General features: G+C 40.6%; 1 protein-coding gene and 1 long non-coding RNA gene across 3 annotated transcripts in view; one reads left to right on the forward strand and one right to left on the reverse strand.

Annotated features, from left to right (window-relative positions):
• RHOBTB3 (Rho related BTB domain containing 3) overlaps positions 1-19,435 on the forward strand; it is a 62,609-nt gene that overhangs the window by 35,151 nt on the left and 8,023 nt on the right. For both annotated transcript variants that reach the window (XM_081498761.1, XM_081498762.1), the window contains exons 7-10: positions 424-536; positions 3,814-3,934; positions 9,222-9,395; positions 12,035-12,201. In XM_081498761.1, the coding sequence (XP_081354887.1) occupies positions 424-536; positions 3,814-3,934; positions 9,222-9,395; positions 12,035-12,201 (575 nt within the window). The remainder of the gene's footprint in view (positions 1-423; positions 537-3,813; positions 3,935-9,221; positions 9,396-12,034; positions 12,202-19,435) is intronic.
• On the reverse strand, positions 8,030-9,414 carry LOC145509609 (uncharacterized). The gene is made up of 2 exons (XR_014056232.1): positions 9,187-9,414; positions 8,030-8,319 (listed from the first exon to the last, which is right to left on the reverse strand). It is a non-coding gene; the product is annotated as an uncharacterized LOC145509609 (long non-coding RNA).

Genomic DNA, 19,435 nt, shown 5'->3' on the forward strand with positions numbered 1-19,435 from the left:
CTTTGCTGATGGTAGTCACTGCCCTCCATGATTGGTATCATTGAATCCAGCCTTAGAAAGGACCAATCCGCCTCTTACTCAGAGCAAGTAAATAAGTTGAGTGTTGGCCCTCTTGTGATGGGAACTCATATTCTAGCCATTGCTGTTATCATTAGCTGATCACCTGTTATATAAAGAGGTGGCAGCTGTTCAGGAAGAAGACTCCAGCTTTTGAGAAATAATTTAGGTGAAGGGAAACTTTTTTTTTAATGTGAGAGCTGTTTAAATGTTTTAGTGTAACTGCAAGAATATATGTTTGATAAATAAAAACTTTAAAAGAAAATAGTAAAAAAAAAAAAAAAAAAGGAACATTGATACCCAGTAAAATATTTGTTTTTCTTCTTGCTTTAACAAAAACTTCAATATATATTGATTTGTTTACAGGTGCCTTCCAGTGGGAAGAGTTAGAAGAAGATATCAGGAAGAAATTGAAAGATTCTGGAGATGTTTCAAATGTAATTGAGAAAGTTAAGTGCATTTTAAAAACACCAGGAAAGGTAAATTAGTATATTGTAAGTTAGATTGCTTTGACTTTCTCTGAATTATAACTGCTATACTAAGGTGAATATACTATGGAGTCGTGAGGAAAGTCAATAATATATTTTTTTCTTAAGTATATTTTTTGCTGTTTAAGTGTTTTAAATATAAACACGTGATTTCTTGCTATCTCTGATTTTAATTCATGTAAGAATTCAAATGTGTATGAGTCATGTCTTTAAAATGTTGGTTTGTGAATTCTGTTCCCTGAGACATTCCCCTGGGACGCTGGGAACATGCAGTCTACGTTAAGAATGAAGGCTGTTGAATTTGTCCAGTTACAGTCAGGCTTATTGGAGATGATGCTTTCTCACTGCTCACAGTTTCGTTCCAAACAGTTTTCAGGAGCCTGGCAGTTTCAGTGTGTGTCTTTTTCAACAGTTCAGAGAAATCTCCTTGACTAGATGGACAGCTGAGGATTTGTTTCTCATCCAGTATAGAGTTAAAATCATATTGATAGGTTCAAAGATTATAGAAATATAGACTTTGTATATGGTCATAAACTACTGCACATGAAAACTCTAGTAACTGAGATTTTGCAGAGTCTATAAGAGCCTTAAGAGTAAATTTGTTCGCTTTTAAGATGACTACATTATACAATTTAGCCAGAATCTTATATCAGATTCTGTGATAAGCAAATCAGCTACAGTAGATAAAAAGGTAAGTTGTGTGCACTGCTTAGCAGAATAGAGGTTATTAAATGTAAGAAAAATGATTATTTCTTTAATTTTTTATACAGATGACTGCTAATGCTACAACCTAAGTTTATTAACATTTTAAGTTAATGTTTCAAAACTGCACCAAGTTTTTATAAAGATTCCCAACTATTCTTTAAATAAAAAAATGAATTCTTTTTAAACAAAATATGGAATTAAGGGATAAGACCATCCTTTTTTTGTTTTAATAGCACATTAAAGCAGGTATACAGAAGCTGGCCACTTGTACAGGTGTATGGCAGGGTGGTAGCTCTTATAGTCTAATTCAGCTAAATAATACTTTTGTAGAAATGTACATTATAAACTTGCACTCTGCTTTTCAAAAGTTCTCTAGATGAACTTGCGCACAGACCAGTGAAAATACACATACTCTCTCCAAACTTCTGCCCTCGCATTTTTTTTTCCCCCCAAATTCAAGACATAGTTGCAAGTTCTTGGTGGCCTAATAGTTAGAATTCTGGGCTTTCATTGCTGTGGCCTGAGTTCAGTCCCTGGTCAGGGAATTAAGATCCTGCAAGCCGTGTGGTATGGCCCCACTCCCCCCAAAAAATCAAGGCTTAGGTGACAAGGAAATCTGTTATACAGATTCATAATCTTTATATATTGATACCTAAAATACATCTACATGTATTCATGGTGTACAGATTCATAAAGTGAAAGTGAAGTGAAAGTGAAGTCGCTTAGTCGTGTCCGACTCTTTGCGACCCCATGGACTGTAGCCCACCAGGCTTCTCTGACCATGGGATTTTCCAGGCAAGAATATTGGAGTGGGTTGCCATTTCCTTCTCCAACAGATTCATAACCTTTACCTAAATGGTTAGGACAGAAGTGTCGCCTGTTGTTCTAAACCTGAGCTTTTCCTTGGGTTGGATTCTGAACAGTCATTCCTTTGAGCAGCAAGAATAAAGCAACTTCTTCTTGGGGAAGGGAAAGCTGGGGCCTGTATTATTCTATGGAAGTGAACTGAACTCTTCCTTTGCATGGGAGGACACACGAGTTCTGTGTTTTCTTCCGGTGCTTGCCTGGGGGGTCTCTCTTCTTTGAGTATTGGGATTCAGGAAATAGCCGTTTAAATTGTGTCTGCCACAAATTACCTGTGGCTTTAAATAAGTCTTCTCAGGGCTTTCTCTAAAATGAGGGATAAACTAGGCATAGTTTAACCAGTTTATCAGGCATAGTTTATAGGATTTACTGAATCCTAACCATTCTAACCAGTCTTAACCACTAAGAACTTCCGTCTATGCCTAGTTTATCTCTAGACTGATTTCTGAAGCCCCTGCTAGCCCTCAGGTTCTGATGATGCTTTTTGCCTGTTCCTCTCCTTAATGTGTTGGAATCCCCCAAGGCCTCACCCCCAGTTCCTTCAAAGTGTATTAAAGTATGTTGTGTATAAGAACTTAGATTATAGGAGCAGGGTTTGTATAATCCTGTTTTGGTTGTCTGTTTTGCTCATGGATATCATCCTGGAGTGTATGTTCTTCTTTGAGAGGAAGGATAAGTTTTTTTTCCTTCTCACCAAACCTTTTAACGTCCCACCCTAGTAGATTAACTCAGAGTGGGGAGTAGTGTGCCTTTTATTCTTATGGCTAACGTTGTATGCCTGGTTATTTCTTGGAGATAAAGCTTTCTGAATTTCCTGTCTAGCTGACCAGAGGGTCAGAGTTCTGACCCGGCCTGAGATTCTGAGAGTCAGCCAGGGAAATGGGTGATGGGGGAAGGGAGAGGGGCTGGCCCTTGTCTCCTGGGGTTCTTTCCTTCAGAAAGGATTGTCTCAAGGATCACAGAAAGCGTACACAGAGTACCAGCTCCTGAGAGGGGAGCAGAGGAAGGTTGGAGACCCCAGGTCAGACAGAGGCACTGTTAACTGGATGCTCCAGCTAGCAGTTCGGAGAGGATAGTGCGGTGTGGTCATGGGACAGGGTTTCTAGAGCTCCAGATGACAGATGCAGGCAGCCTTTGATGGATTCCAGCCATCACGACTGTGGGCAGGACCAATATTTAGGATTATAAGGTGGTAGATCAAGATGCATTAATCCCTCACCCCCAGGTGTATTAATGTTGAATCTAGTGAGCAGAAGAACTTGATGTGATAGGTGAAAAATATGTATGTTTTCTTAATTGCAGATTAGATTTTGTGTATATATTTTCTGAACTCATGAACAGACAAGCAGGTTGTATATGCAAACTGTTTTACTCGGCGTTCATATGAGGTCACCCTACTGTTGTCTGTTTCCCAGGTGACAGAGGTCCAGGAATTCAGGACCCCGCAGCTTCTCAGGTGTAGAGTTTTCACTTAGCCAGCTCCTTCACTGCTGTGAGTGCTGCGTAGTACGGTGTTGCTCACTGACAGGTAGCAGATGTAGTTCTCGAGGGTAGGTTTCCACGAAAGCTGTGACCAGAGATGCCATAGAGGAGGTAATCATTACTCCTTTAGACACAGCAGAGATTTCCACGTTCTCTAGGCAAATTATCAAAGCATATTGTATAATATTTCCTCTCGTATTTTTATTTCTCCTTGTAGTTTAATTGCCTAAGGAACTGCAAAACCTATCAAGCCAGAAAACCTCTGTGGTTTTATAACACTTCCCTCAAGTTTTTCCTTAATAAGCCAATGCTTGCTGATGTTGTCTTCGAAATTCAAGGTACGGTTCAGTTTTTACAAAGTTCATCATTTGTTTTAATTTCTTTTTTTTTTTTTTAACCTAACTTTTCTATTTCAGTTTCGAATATTTCGGGAGAAGGAATGACTATTCTCTATTGTAGGATGTAGATTAATACTGCTTGAATTTCTACAAATTTCTACAATTTCTAGAAATTTTCATTTTCTAGGGAAATGAAATAGTTTATTAAAATAAGAAAATAAATTTATATTTTCATTAGTTTGTTGTTACTGTTACCCAGTGCTTCGTTAACTTTTAGGGACTAGCAGGGGATAGAGTGATGTTACAGATCACCCAACTGTGTATTTTGTTTGTGTGTTTCTTTTTGAATCATCTGAAACTAGCCCCCTCAACATTTTACATTATGTCTAGTTTGTGTTTTCAGCTCTTTTCCTTTTTAATTGAGCAAAAAGAACTACTCTTGCTGAGGGTCATGCCTGGCTTACATCAGGCATCTGTAGTTATCACTACATTTACTTCTTAATGACATTCAGAAGCTATTGCTGCTTTTTAGCTCTGTTGGAAAGTAATGCTACCTAATTTTAATAAAGATGAGCTATTTTAATGCCCATTATTGTTATTCACTTGGATGCTTTGTCACTTTAGTAGATTGAAAGCATAGTCTTAAAAATGAATTGTGAAATTCCTTTAATTAGGCAAGAAGGCTAGAAGGAGTTGTTTCAAATGAATTAAGTACACCTACCTTCTGGTGGGCTGTTACTAAAAGGAAGATTTAATTTAGTTTTATGGTAGAAATGTATGACAGCTAATAGTACCCTACTTTTTAAAAATGTTCACCAGAAAGATTTGTTTTGCTTTTAACTCTGGTCACTTGCCAAGACAAACAGTGAATTGGAAACTTTCCAAGGTGCCTTTGGGTAAGTGGCTGTTAGTAGCTGCAGCATGAGTGTGGGCTACTGCGAATGGGACAGTAAGTGACCTTGAAATTATATAAAAAGGGATTCGGAGAAAAGAAGGTTCACAGGGGACCATATTTGCTTATAATTTGCATAGGAGGCACTGACACCAATTATTTTACACTATTATTTTGCAATATTATTTTAACAATACTGTATATTATTTTGCAATGTTACTTTAAAATAATATTTTAAGTATTTTTAAATAATATTGTAAAATATTATTTTAATATTTTACACTATTATTTTAGTGTAACCTGTTGAAGAGTTTTTGTGGGGAATATGCAATGCATGAAAATATGTTACATTGAGAGAAAAAAGAGAGCAGTGATACAGAGAACTCCTCATAGTCTCCTGCTTTTCTTCGGTGATCCCACCTACCGACCCTTCACAGGCACCTCCTGCTTGCACCCCCGCCATGGCAGAGGCCGGACCTGCAAGGGCCCCCTGTAATGCCTGTGCAGATACTGCGTGGCAGCTGCGCTAAATGCCCTTTGTAGCCTCCTCAGCTCAACACCCGAGGCCTCCAAGGGAGTCAGGAGCAGAGAGGAGCAGGAATGGGTGAAAGCAGGGTCCAGAAACAACTCTGCCATCCGCTGGCGGAGAGGCTCCCTAGCTCGGAGGAGTGTGGGGAGGGCAGCTTCCAGAGCTGTGGTCACTGCTCTGCGGAGGGTCTGCAGCCCTAGCTCCAGCTTTGCTTTCCAGCCAGTGTGTTTCCTTGGGCCGGTCCTCCGTATGTCTGCCTGAAGTCTTCTCATTTGCAAAGTGAAGACCGTGAATCATGTTGATTCTAAAAGGTCCTTTTAAGTGTTAAGCTTGATAAGAGTGACAGACCAGGTCAGGGTTTTGCTTGGAAGCATTTTTACTGTTTAACAGGTTTGGCTGTATTGCTTTACTTTTCGAATCCTCTGTTTCCTCACCTGTAAAATGGGGATACTAGTTTCTACCTGGGAGAGTGGTGAGTGGTCATGAGGATGGAGATGATGGTGCATAGAAAAGTATATTTAGAGGCCTGAAGGGCAAACCACACTGCGTTTTTCCGTGCTGAACCCAAGGGCTGCAGCAAATCCTTTTTAAAAAATGCTCAGACATCACTGACAACTGACTGGAGTTGACGTGAGATATAAAACTATGATTGAAATAGTCGTCAAATGTACACATATACAAATACATTTTGTATATAAGTTTGTGTCTTTTTCCATTAAATAAAACTAGTCACAGTAAATGTTTGGATCTGATGTAGAAAGATATGTTTCCTTTTGACATTTGAATCTGTGCCTTATGAAAAATACTATTACAGACCTACATTCTGTCTTGTTTACTTAGTACATATTTCTGAACCTCTCTTGAGCTAGACAAGTTTCCTGTTTTCAGAATAAAACAAAAGAATGATTCTAAAAATTTCATTTTCGAAACTTGGCAAGTAGTGTGAAGAAGGTATGAAATATGTAGTATTTTAGTATGTAATAAAAACAAGGATCCTTGATAATCTGCAAAGTTACTAGAAACTGGGCTTTCAAATACTGTTTCACTCTTAAAACTCCTTCCTTTAAAAAAAAAAAAAAACAGTAACAACAATTTAATACTACAAAGGAAAGTTACTTTAGGCCTTGATGTTGTCAAAGGACATATTCATCTGTTAACTAGAAAACTGATGTCTTTTTCCCCCTAGTAATTCTTCAGCTCTATCCTATTGCTATTGTGTAAATAATTGCTACATTATTTTCATTTAGCATGTTTTATACTTTGCTTATATATGTATGTGTATGTATGTGTATATATATATATATATATATATATATACACAGTGTCTAAAAATGTGGCTGTACTGAGGTATTGTATTACAGTCTCACAGTAGAACAATTTGTAACAATTTATAACACCAGAACAGTAGTTTGAAAGGGTGAGAAACAGAAATGGGTATTTTCTTGATTGGAGGTGTAATGGTTTTTCAAACTCAATTCCAAGCTTGAAGTGGGCCTTGAAAATGCTTGAAGGTACTAAGTGTTCTGCTCTTGGTTTTGTAACTCCATTGTAACCACATTATCAACAGGAAATTTCTGTTCAAGTTTCAAGGTTCCCATCAAGTTTCTTTCCCATCTACTACTATCTACTAGGTGTTTGTTTTTTTTTTGCCAATCTTAAATTCCTCTGCTTAACCCAAATTATAGTTTGTTTAAGCCATACTCCTATTTTTTTTTCTTTTTTCGTGGTTCCTTATTTAAGATTTTAGAATCTTCCCATTAGAAGTCAAATCGCATTGCCTATTTGAATTCTTTGTTAATTGCTGTGTACAAATATATCCAGCACACTTTCGTTATGCAAACTGGTCACCCCCCACCGATGGACACTGTAACACTGAGGGCAGGTGACCCAAAGGCAGAGACGGGGTCAGGAAGGGAGGCTGCCTGCTGGTAGGTGTGAGGACCTGGCAGGAGAACTCCTGAGACTTCTCCCTGCACCCACGGGAGATGGGTCTGTGCGGGTGCCGGGCAGTGAGCGCAAAACTGGCGCAGTCGTGTGTTGCGTGTGGATCCTGAGGGGTTATTGGCTTTGGAGAAAGTCACTAGGCTTACATGGAACTTTTTTCCTCTTTCTTCTGAGCCAAAAGATATTTTGCTTGGATATTAAAGAGCGTGAAGAGCCCGGTAATTGTAAATATTATGGAGAAGAATATATGCCCCTGAGAAGTATGAGATTTAGGGGCTGCTGGATGCAGAATTGTGGGCAGGGCAGAGTGGTCTGGCTCATAAAAGTTACTTTCTGGAAGGGGAGAGTTTGTCACTCACACTGGCTGTTGTGTCTTCCACCAAACTAAAAGTCTGGTGTCTCCACACAGATATAAAGAACAGACTTTTGGACTCTGTGGGAGAAGCCGAGGGTGGGATGATTTGAGAGAATAGCGTTGAAACGTGTATATTACCATATGTGGAATAGATCACCAGTCCGAGTTTGATGCATGAAGCAGGGCACTCAAAGCACTGGGACAACCCAGAGGGATGGGATGAAGGAGGGGTGAAAGTGGGGTTCAGGATGGGGGACGTGTACACCCGTGGCTGATTCGTGTCAGTGTATGGCAAAAACCACTACAATATTGTAAAGTAATTAGCCTCCAATTAAAATAAATTAATTTAAAACAAACAAGCAAAAAAACTAAAAGTTTGGTGCCTCCAAAGCGAGGTACGCTTTGTTTCTCATCTCTGTATGTTCAATACCAAACACGGTGGCTGTCACATGGCAGATGCTTGATGGTGATCTGTTGATCTGATTTCGACTGAGCTGAAGGCTGGCTGTAGATTCGTGGTTTCCTCAGGTGGTGGGAATGGTGAGCCCCAGGCTACCTGAGTCCCGTCTGCCATAGCCGTGGTCCCTTGGCTTGGTGGTTGGAGGGCTTAGCAAGTTTCACTGGATGGTCAGTTCAGTTTCATGCGCTTCAGTGAGGGATATAGGCTGAAAAGTGAAAGTGAAGTCGCTCACTTGTGTCCGACTCTTTGCCACTCCATGGACTGTAGCCTGCACCAGGCTTCTCCATCCATGGGATTCTCCAGGCAAGAATACCGGAGTGGGTTGCCATTTCCTTCTCCAGGGAATCTTCCCGACCCAGGGATTGAACCCAGGTCTCCCGCCTTGCAGGCAGACGCTTTACCCTCTGAGCCACCAGGGAAGATTTGGCGGAGGGGCCTTTAAAATTTAAAGCAGACCTGGCCCTCCCACAAGCAGGCATTATTCATCTAGGAAGGGGAGGTTCCCTGTGGAGCTACTGTGACAGGGAGGAAGCAGGGGACTAGGTCATCCATCCTCCTCTGAATTTTCCATGAAGTCTGAAATATTGCCTTTGGCCCCACAAGAGTTTCCCTTGCCATTCTTGCTGCGATCTATGAACTGCTTAGGCTAAGCATGATTTATTTTCCTGTTTCTGATACACGGAAGCCTGGACAAGACTGTACTGTGAGTAATGGCTGTGTTTCCTTGGGAAGGCACATGGGCAGGGGTGGGTAGTGGTATTTCAAGCCAATTGTAGAGGAATGGATGTTTCGTTATAAAAACATGTAGCAAAATATTTCATTTCAGTGTTTCTAGCTTCAGGAGATAAAAACTAAGTAACAAATAATTGCCTGACTTGCAAATTGTTGGTTTCAAAGTCAACTTTTGAACTCTCTTAATTTTTCAATTTATTTAAAAAACTAAAAAGTCTCTGAATTTTAATGCTGGTTATCACGCCCAGATCTGGTTTCTGAATGTCAGCTTAGCTGTACCTAATGCAGTACCACTCTGATTAGAAGGAAAATTGCTGGAACAGTAGCTCGGCAAGCTTACCTCCCTTAGCTTTGTTCCCCTGTTGAACCTTACAGGTACGACGGTGCCGGCCCACAGGGCCATCCTGGTGGCCCGGTGTGAAGTGATGGCAGCCATGTTTAACGGGAATTACATGGAAGCAAAGAGTGTTCTGATTCCAGTTTATGGTGTTTCCAAAGAGACTTTCTTGTCATTCTTGGAATATCTATACACAGACTCCTGTTGCCCAGGTGAGCCATTATGCATGTTAGATGATGTTGTTGTTCAGTCGCTAAGTCATGTCCAACTCTTTGTGACTTCATGGACTGTAGCACACCAGCCTCCTCTGTTCTCCACTATCTCCCAGCGTTTGCTCAGATTCATGTCCACTGGGTCAGTGATACTATCTAACCATCTTATCCTCTACCGCCCTTTTCACCCTTTTCTCCCTTTGCCTTCAATCTTTCCCAACATCAATGTTGGGCTTCCCTCGTGGCCCGGTGGTAAGGAATCTGCCTGACAATGCAGGAGACATGGGTTCAATCCCTGGGTCGGGAAGATCCCCTGGAGAAAGAAAATGGCAACCCACTCCAGTGTTCTTGCCTGGAGAATCCCATGGACAGAGGAGCCTGAGGGGAGGTGGGGGGCGTGCTACAGTACATGGGGTTGCAAAAGAGTTGGACACAAGAACGAAACAACAAGAACATGTTAAGTAGAATCTCATAATTCTTTCTTTCCTGGTAATCCATTTTGAGACATTGCTTTCTATGAAACCTCTTTTCATTTAAGGTCTGTGGGAGCTGACATCATGGAATGTGCCAAGCAGGTGGAGGTGATGTTGGGACAACAGAGAATTTTTATAGTCAGTTCAAGTGAAAGAGTGGTGATTGGGTGCCTCTTGCGGGCCCTCCGACCCTGGGATAAGTTCACGTGTCTCTGCGGCACCAACAGCAGGCTGATCACTGCAGGCCCCCTGAAGTGGAGGTGTCTCATGGTACTCAGCGGCTACTCCACTGCCACAGATTAGGGCGGAGAGCTCCCCAGAACACTGTCCTTTCATGAGGGAAATAGGGCTGGGCAGCCGCTTTTATGGCTCTGACTTCCGATTGAGGCACTTTTAAGAAATTTCAATATTCTGAGATTCCTGTGGTTGTCACTTTAGCCCAGAGGATGGCCTTTTTCCAACTTTTAATACTAAAAAGTCTGACTTTTTTCTAACTTCTAGAATCATACTCTCCTAAAGCTGACTTATCCAAAACCTTTTCTTCAGTGGTTTAGAATGCCCAGTGGACTGTAGGATTTATTTCCCTGTTCACCGACTGTTGACTGGGAACTGTCTGTGGCAGCTGCAGGGTGGACCCGATTTTGCAGGTTCCCTGGACCTGGAGCCATTTGGAGAAATTGCAGAATCCTTTCCACAGACCCAGAGCTTTGGGATGCCAGCATGGAAGCCCCTTTTAACTAGTTTTTATCCTTTGACCACCAGATGGCTCCCACTGCAGATACAACCAGAATAAGCCCCGGTGGTGTAGTTCAGGAGCCTGAGACCTTGGTTACAAGGACCTGGCCAGGCACCCTTGCCAATATAAAAAGAAAATACACCTTTCAGGTGATACCTCTCTTCAGGCTTACTGCTTTAATTTTACATTCAAAAATGTTTGTTATTGACATCTCCTAAGTTTTAAATAAGTCATGAGGCCTCTAGTGAAAAGTTTTAGAAATTCCAAGACAGAAAATTCTTTCAATTGAATCAGTTCTGGTCTTGCAGCTATCTGTAGAATGTTTTGGAGCCAGATACAGTTGTTAGTGTTAGAGACTGGCTTATCATTGCTGTTTAGTAAAAATGAAAGCATTGATTCTCATCAGAATGTCTGTTACTGGGTATTTTATTATTTTGGTATTGGAAAAATCTGTATATTAAATTAAAATATTTGACTGGATTTGGAATAACAATGAAATTTGTTTTTTCAGTCACCTTCTCACTAGAGTAATCGAAGCTTTGGATTTTAAGTTTTATCTTACTAATTAGAAAAAATGCTCAGAAAAGCAACAATAACTGTAAGACAAAATACTTTAAAAATGGTAAAAGGTGTCGTGTGGGGGGAAAATGAGTCAAAATGAATACATAGAAAGTTTACCTGGATACTGGAATATTTTCACTGGGAAATTGCAGAAAGGAAAGTAATCTATTCATTTTGATAAATATTTATCATACACACTATTGGTTCCTTGCTACATTTAAAGAGGGACAAAGGAAAAATCATTCAACTTACAGAGAAGTGTTAAAAAAAAAAAAAAAACTAACAAAAAAACCTGGGTGACTTCCAGGGGTTTAGGGAAGGGGGAAATTTTAGTGCTTAATGGGTACAGAGTATCAGTTGAGGAAGGAAGTAGTTTTGGAGAAGGCAGTGGCGATGGTTACTCACCAATGTGAATATACTTCATGCCACTAAATTGGCACTTAAAATTTAACGTTCTGTTTACACTTAAAACTTTTTGTTATGTTTATTTTACCACCATAAAAACCAAACAAACCTGGGGACTTAAGCCAGAAGAAAAATTGCAAGGATTTAGTATAGCTAACAGACAGAGTTACCCAGTAGCCCTGGAGTTGATTATCAAGGGCAATGGTAGAATCTCTTTCTCTGGAGCATTAAAAACAACAGCAACAACAGAGTCGCTTCTGAGTCTGAAGGCTTGACTGAATTCCCTTTAAAATGGAGTCATCCTTTAGATTGCTGACTCAACCCTTCAAGCCTTTTTTGAGGCATTCTCTTCGGCACTGGATGGTACGGTCAGCGCTTTTTCGTTTTTGCTGCTGTTCTGCGGCTGGGTCAGAAAGGAGACGATGTTATTGCCCATTCTCTCTTCTTTCCCTCCCTTGCGTCAGCCGGCATTTTCCAGGCTATGTGTCTCCTGATCTGTGCGGAGATGTACCAGGTGTCCAGACTGCAGCACATCTGTGAGCTCTTCATCATCACCCAGCTGCAGAGCATGCCGAGCCGGGAGCTGGCATCCATGAACCTCGACATAGTCGACCTGCTCAAAAAAGCCAAGGTAATTGGCCCCTAGGTTTCTGGTTGGTTGATTTTTCACACACACAAGAAAACAATTACGAAAATTATATTACTCCAAACATTTTGTTTGTTTGTTTCTCAAGAGTTGTATTACCCTTAAGAACTAATGAAAATTAATGAAAAAAAAAATATTTGGAGGAGGAAATGGCAACCCACTACAATACTCTTGCCTGGAAGATCCCATGGATGGAGGAGCCTGGTAGGCTATAGTCCAAGGGGGTCGCAAAGAGTCAGACACGACTGAGCAACTTCACTTTCACTTTTTCAGTAATGACAATTAGTTTGGAGATTTTGCTGCATGAGTTAAATGTGCCCTGACAACACGTCTGCAGCTAGGTAATTTTGGAGCATAGTGTTTTTTGAGCAGTCGTTTTCTAAGGCGATAGTGGCCAATATGGAATTTTCCCAACTGAATGGTGGTCCTTGTCAGCGTCAGTCACATGTGATACTGTGTTGTTCCGTATAGGCAGTAGAGAAAATAGAACTTCCCTTGAATTTCCCTCAAATGATCCCATCTTAGGATTCCTGAGAGAAAAATGGGGTCATCGTTTAGATTGCTGATACATTCCTTCAAGGCTTTTTCTAGGCATTCCCTTAGACACTGGATGATTCATACATACTGATAAGAGATGGTTAGGCTGAACTCGTGTATTTGTTCATTCATTCATTCTTTCATACATCCGTTCACTTTATGAGCATGTTTAAAAGTTCTGGTTGTTTGTCAGAGGTGTTGATGTATTTCACCAGTTCCTTCAAACATCTTTTATTGAAATGTCTCAATGTATGAGGAGTTACTCCAGTATTCCATCACCTGCCCTAAGACAGGCATCGGCGCAGTGATTGATTCTGAACTTACATTAAACTGAACCTTCTAAGTCTTTTTCACAAGAATGTGTTTGATCCATCATTATGGATGATCAGGACTTTGTGAAATATTATCTGGCATACAACATATTGGTTTTGCCTATCAGCTATGACAGCCAGAATTAGAAAAAATGACAAGTTTGTCTTCATCCAGGTTGCTAAGATAGAGCCACATAAGGGGGCAAAGGACTGACTCTGTGGCAACTAAAAGCTTACCTCCACGCTGTGTGCTAGTCACTAAGTCGTGTCTGACTCTTTGTGACCCCATGGACTAGAGCCCACCAGGCTCCTCTGTCCATGGAATTCTCCAGGCAAGGACACTGGAGTGGGTTGCCATGCCTTCTCCAACCTCCATGCTGAGATGAATTCATTAATCCCTGTGCCCATTTCTGGGAATGGAAGGGAATTCATTTAAAGCATCTAGGTCTTCTCTTATTATCTCCATAGCTATTTTTCATTTCTCTCATAATCAAGTCTTTAGATCAGATGTATTTAATATTAGAGAAAAAACAAATTTTAAAAAAGACAGTAACCTTTATCTCTCTTTGAAATATAATTACATTGAGCTTGGGATTAATAGCTATTCTCTAGATTTAGGTTAAAAATTCTTTTTTATTCTTTCTAGCATTTTCACATTCATTTTTGATGTATCATTTTCATACATTCTAACAAGTCTTTCATACTTTCAAAAAAGTGTGCACAAGCTTTGTTTTCCTTATCTTGTAGTATCCTTTTACATAGTTCACACATAAGAGAGCTTTCTGCTTGGTTGCATTGATTTCTTTTAAGTGCCCCTCCCCCCAACACACACACACAAACACACACACACACACACACACACACACGGTTCCTCATGAGAATCATTTGTGATAGTATTGTCAGAAATTCTTCCTGACCTGTTTTCCCTGAATGTGCAGTTTCTGACTATGTGAGTAGTATCTTATTTTTCCCCTTGAATTTTTAAAGTCTAAGACACCAACTCTGCTTGAATTTTACTGTTTCTGAAGACTTTTCTTCTTTTTTTTTAAAATTAGTTTATTTTCTATTTTTAATTTTACAATATTGTATTTGTTTTGCTATGCATTGACATGAATCCACCATGGGTGTGCATGTTTTCCCCTTCCAGAACCCCCCTTCCACCTCCCTCCCCATCCCATCCCTCCAGGTCATCCTGGTGCACCAGCCCCGAGCACCCTGTATCATGATACATTGAACCTGGACTGGTGATTCGTTTCACATATGATAATTTACATGCTTCCATGCCATTCTCCCATATCATCCCACCCTCGCCCTCTCCCATAGAGTCCATAATACTGTTCTATTTATCTGTGTCTCTTTTGATGTCTCGCATACAGGGTTATCTTTACCGATTGACTAAATATCATATATATGTGTTAGTATACTGTATTGGTGTTTTTCTTTCTGGCTTACTTCACTCTGTATAATAGGCTCCAGTTTCATCCACCTCATTAGAACTGATTCGAATGTATTCTTTTTAATGGCTGAGTAATAGTCCATTGTGTATATGTACCATAGCTTCCTTATCCATTCATCTGCTGATGGGCATCTAGGCTGCTTCCATGTCCTGGCTATTATAAACAGTGCTGCGATGAACATTGGGTACATGTTGTCTCTTTCAATTCTGGTTTCCTCAGTGTGTATGCCCAGCAGTGGGATTGCTGAGTCATATGGCAGTTCTCTTCCCAGTTTTTTAAGGAATCTCCACACTGTTCTCCATAGTGGCTGTACTAGTTTGCATTCCCACCAACAGTGTAAGAGGGTTCTCTTTTCTCCACACCCTCTCCAGCATTTATTGCTTGTAGACCTTTGGATAGCAGCCATTCTGACTGGTGTGAAATGGTACCTCATTGTGGTTTTGATTTGCATTTCTCTGATAATGAGTGATGTTGAGCATCTTTTCATGTGTTTGTTAGCCATCTGTATGTCTTCTTTGGAGAAGTGTCTGTTCTTTGGCCCACTTTTTGATTGGGTCGTTTATTTTTCTGGAATTGAGCTGCAGGAGTTGCTTGTATATTTTTGAGATTAATTGTTTGTCCATTGCTTCATTTGCTATTATTTTCTCCCATTCTGAAGACTTGTCTTCTCAATGTTTGCTAGCATTAAGCCTGCATTTGCTCATTTTCCTTTAGTCTGTTCCTGGCAGTCCCTAATTTGCCAATATGAATCACAGAAACAGGATCAATTTTCTTCCCAGTTCTCTTTGAAGTTCCTAGATTGAAGTTCAGCTTTGCCAGCCAGTTTATCTGTCGGTCAGTCTTTGGTTGACCTTTCCCTCATTGCTTCTTTGACTTCTGTCTTTTGGCACAATTAGACTTCTAGTGGCTCTCTGAATAATTGAAATTTCCAATTCCTCTATCATCTCTGCCGGTTTTGTATTGTATATCAGGAAAGCATCAGTCACATTTTTAAAAAAAATTTTAATAGAGAAAGGGGTCACAGAGAGTTTTAGGCAGGAGATGATTACTTATTTTTTAAAACATATTTATTTATCTTGGCTGCGTCGAGTCTTAGTTGCAGCTTGTGGGGTCTAGTTCTCTGACCAGGGATTGAACCCGGGCCCTGTGTATTGGGAACGTGGAGTCTTAGCCACTGGACCACCAGGGAAGTCCCACATCATTCACAGTTTCGGTTCAGGTAAGAAGCTTTGGTATTCTCTCACTTCTGCTGGAACTTTCCTCTAACCTCTCTCAGTTCTTTACCATGATTCTCCCTTTAGATTCAGATATTTCCATCAAGTTGGAATCTTAACATGCAACAAAGGCTCCCCCCCCACACCCCTTAATCAGATCAGTTCCTTTGGATCAAGGTAGAAATGCCCTATTGCTCCTCTCCTTTAAACCTTACCTCGGCAGACTTTGGTGATTCCTCTGAAGTCCTATTTACTCTCATATTAAAGTGTTCATTAAGTTCAACTTCTTATAATCTGTGCATTGATGTTTGACTTCTTCAAGCCACCATTTTTATTTCTGACAGTTTCCTTGTGAGTTTTGGGGCGGGTACTTTCTCCATCATTACTATTCTTCACAGGGCTGTTAAATGCTGTAGCATTTGCTTTATGGTGTTTTTTTTAAATGTCTTTAAAAATTCCATTATTTATTTCAGTTTAAACTGTCCTTTCGAGTCAGCACATATTCTTCCCAAAATGTAGTTTTTCCAGTGGGATGCATTTCATTTCTTGCCAAGAGCCCATAATTATAAAATCTTAAATCTTACTCAAAAATAAAATTCTGCCCTTGAACTATGTTTTTTATAGCCAGCTATTCATTTCTGTGATCCCCCTCTCTCTTGAAGTCACAGCCTGTAGGCAGTGTTCAAATCAGCAAAAACATAAAGTGAAAAAAGACTGTTAAAATGTGATATAGTCTTAGATGAACTATAAAGTCTCTTATAATTCAAAAATTCCGATTTTGTATAATTAAAATCAGGGCTTCCCTGGTGAATCCACATTAAAGATTCCACCTGTCAATACAGGAGACACAGATTAATCTCTGGGTCAGGAAGATCTCCTGGAGGAGAAAATGGCAACTCGTTCCAGTATTCTTGCCCGTAAAATCCCATGGGTAGAGGAGCCTAGCAGGCTATAGTCCATGGGGTTGCAAAGAGTTGGACTCAACTTAGCAACTGAACAATGCTGACATAATTAAAATCAGAGGGACATTTGAATTTACATGTTAAAATAGTCCCACATTATGACTTAAAAAGAGCGATACTTCAATTTCTTCCTTGAGATTTGAGATTACAAATCTGTTTTCAGTGTAATATTACTTATAGCTTACATGGGCTTCCCTGATGGCTCAGATGGTAAGGAGTCTGCCTGCAATGCAGGAGACCCAGGTTTGATCCCTGGGTTGGAAAGATCTAGAAAAGAGAAGCTCCCTTAGGGACACTCAAAAATAGTATATAAACAGGAATACTGGAGTGGGTAGCCATTCTCTTCTCTTTAAGAAAGCTGGGGCTTCCCTGATAGCTCAGTTGGTAAAGAATCTGCCTGCAATTCAGGATACCCTGGGTTGATTTCTGGCTTGGGAAGATCCACTGGAGAAGGGATAGGCTACCCACTCCAGTACTCTTGGGCTTCCCTTGTGGCTCAGCTGGTAAAGAATCCACTTACAATGCAGGAGACCTGGGTTTGATCCCTGGGTTGAGAAGATCCCCTGGAGAAGGGAAAGGCTACCCACTCTAGTATTCTGGCCTGGAGAATTCCATGGACTACAGTCCATAGGATCACAAAGAGTCGGGTACGACAGCAACTTTCACTTAGGAGAGCTCTTAATATATTTAGCCCAAGTCAGTCAGTCAGTTCAGTCGCTCAGTCGTGTCCAACTCTTTACGACCCCATGGACTGCAGCACGCCAGGCCTCCCTGTCCATCACCAATTCCTGGAGTTTACTCAAACTCATGCCCATTGAGTCGGTGATGCCATCCAACCATCTCATCCTCTGTCGTCCCCTTCTCCTCCTGCCTTCAATCCTTCCCAGCATCAGGGTCTTTTCCAATGAGTCAGTTCTTCGCATCAGGTGGCCAAAGTATTGGAGCTTCAGTTTCAGTATCAGTCCTTCCAATGAATATTCGGAACTGATTTCCTTTAGGATGGACTGGCTGGATCTCCTTGCAAACTGAAGGAGTCTCTAGCCTAAAGGTAGAAACAACCTAAATGTTTATCAGCAGATGAATGAATTAAACAAATGTGATACATGCAGTGAAATATTACTCAGCCTTAAAGAGGAATGAAGTTTGTGTTTATATTGTGATGTGTGTGTGTGTGTGCTCAGTCGCTCAGTCATGTTTGACCCTTTGTGACCCCATGGACTGTAGCCCACCAGGCTCCTCTGTCGAAGGAATTTTCCAGGCAAGAATACTGTAGTGGGTTGCCATTTCCTCCTCCAGGGGATCTTCCCAACCCAGGAATCAAACCTGGGTCTCTTGCATCTCCTATACAGACAGGCCAGTAGTGTCACCTGGGAAACCCATATGTGTGTGTGTGTGTGTGTGTGTTTTAATTGGAGTATAGTTGCTTTACAGTGTTGTGTTAGTTTCTGCTGTACAACAGTGTGAATCAGCTATATGTGTATATATATCCTTTCCCTCTTGAGTCTCTGTCCCACCCACACCCCATCCCGGAGCACCTAGGTCATCACAGAGCACTGAGCTGAGCTTCCCATGATATAGCAGCTTCCCAGCAGCTATCTATTTTACACATGGTCGTGTGTCTATGTCAGTCCTAATCTCCCAATTCATCTCAACCTCCTCTTCCCCCACTGTGTCCACACGTCTGTTCTCCGCATCTGCATCTTTTTTCCTGCCCTGCAAATAGGTTCATCAGTACCATTTTTCTAGATTCTGTACGTATGCATTAATGTATGATATTTGATTTTTCTCTAACTTACTTCACTCTGTATGACAGACTAGATTCATCCATATCACTGCCAGTGACCCAGTTTTGTTCCTTAAAAAGTCATGAAGTTTTAATGCGTGCTGCAACATGGATGAGGCTCAGGGACCTTATGCTAAGTAGATTAAATCAGTCAGAAAAAGGACAGACACTACATAATTTTGTATAGCCTATATGAGCTACCTGGAATAGCCAAACTCATAGAATATAGAATAGTGGTTCCCAGAGGCTGGGGGTAGGAGAGGGGGGAAGTTATTGTTTAATGAGTACAGAGTTTCAGTTTGGGATGATAAAAAATTTCTGAAAATAGATAGTGGTGATGGTTGCACAATGATGTGAATATACTTAATGCCAATAAATTGTACACTTAACAGTAGTTAAAATGGTAAGTTTCGTGTGACGTATATTTTACCACAGTAATACTGAAAGAACTAGACTCGTGTTCCAAAGTTGCCTGTCAGCAAGTTACTGTAGTCTGAATTGCGTGGTAGATGGATTAGACATGGGTTGGAGGTGTAAAGGTGATGATGTCATGGCCAAGTTTCTGAGTTTCCCTTTTATCAGCTGTTGGAACTCGGATGATAAATGTGCTGGAAATCCTGCTCAGTGTAACATACATGCCAGTTATAAGCAGCTATTCATCCATAACCTCATGGAAATACCTGCATGTTGAAACCCATACCCTTAGATCGATGACATTCCCTCCTCAGAATATTCTTTGGTTTTCTCTGCAGGTGAATTTGTTGAGATATGACCAAGTGTATACCTTTGTTAACCCTAATCATCTCTCTGCTACACAGATATAAATGTAGTTCATGAAGGCCATGACCTTAGATGAAAAGCTTAAATGAAAATCTTCAAGAATCTCCAGTAGACTTTGTTACCCACAGATGTAGTCACGCATCTGCTTAAAAGCCTTTAAGCTCCTGTGGCCACC

The sequence above is a fragment of the Giraffa tippelskirchi genome, chromosome 6 (genome assembly GCF_054371585.1).
Source record: "Giraffa tippelskirchi isolate mGirTip1 chromosome 6, T2T-mGirTip1v1.2.pri, whole genome shotgun sequence".
In the NCBI taxonomy this organism is placed as follows: domain Eukaryota; kingdom Metazoa; phylum Chordata; class Mammalia; order Artiodactyla; family Giraffidae; genus Giraffa; species Giraffa tippelskirchi.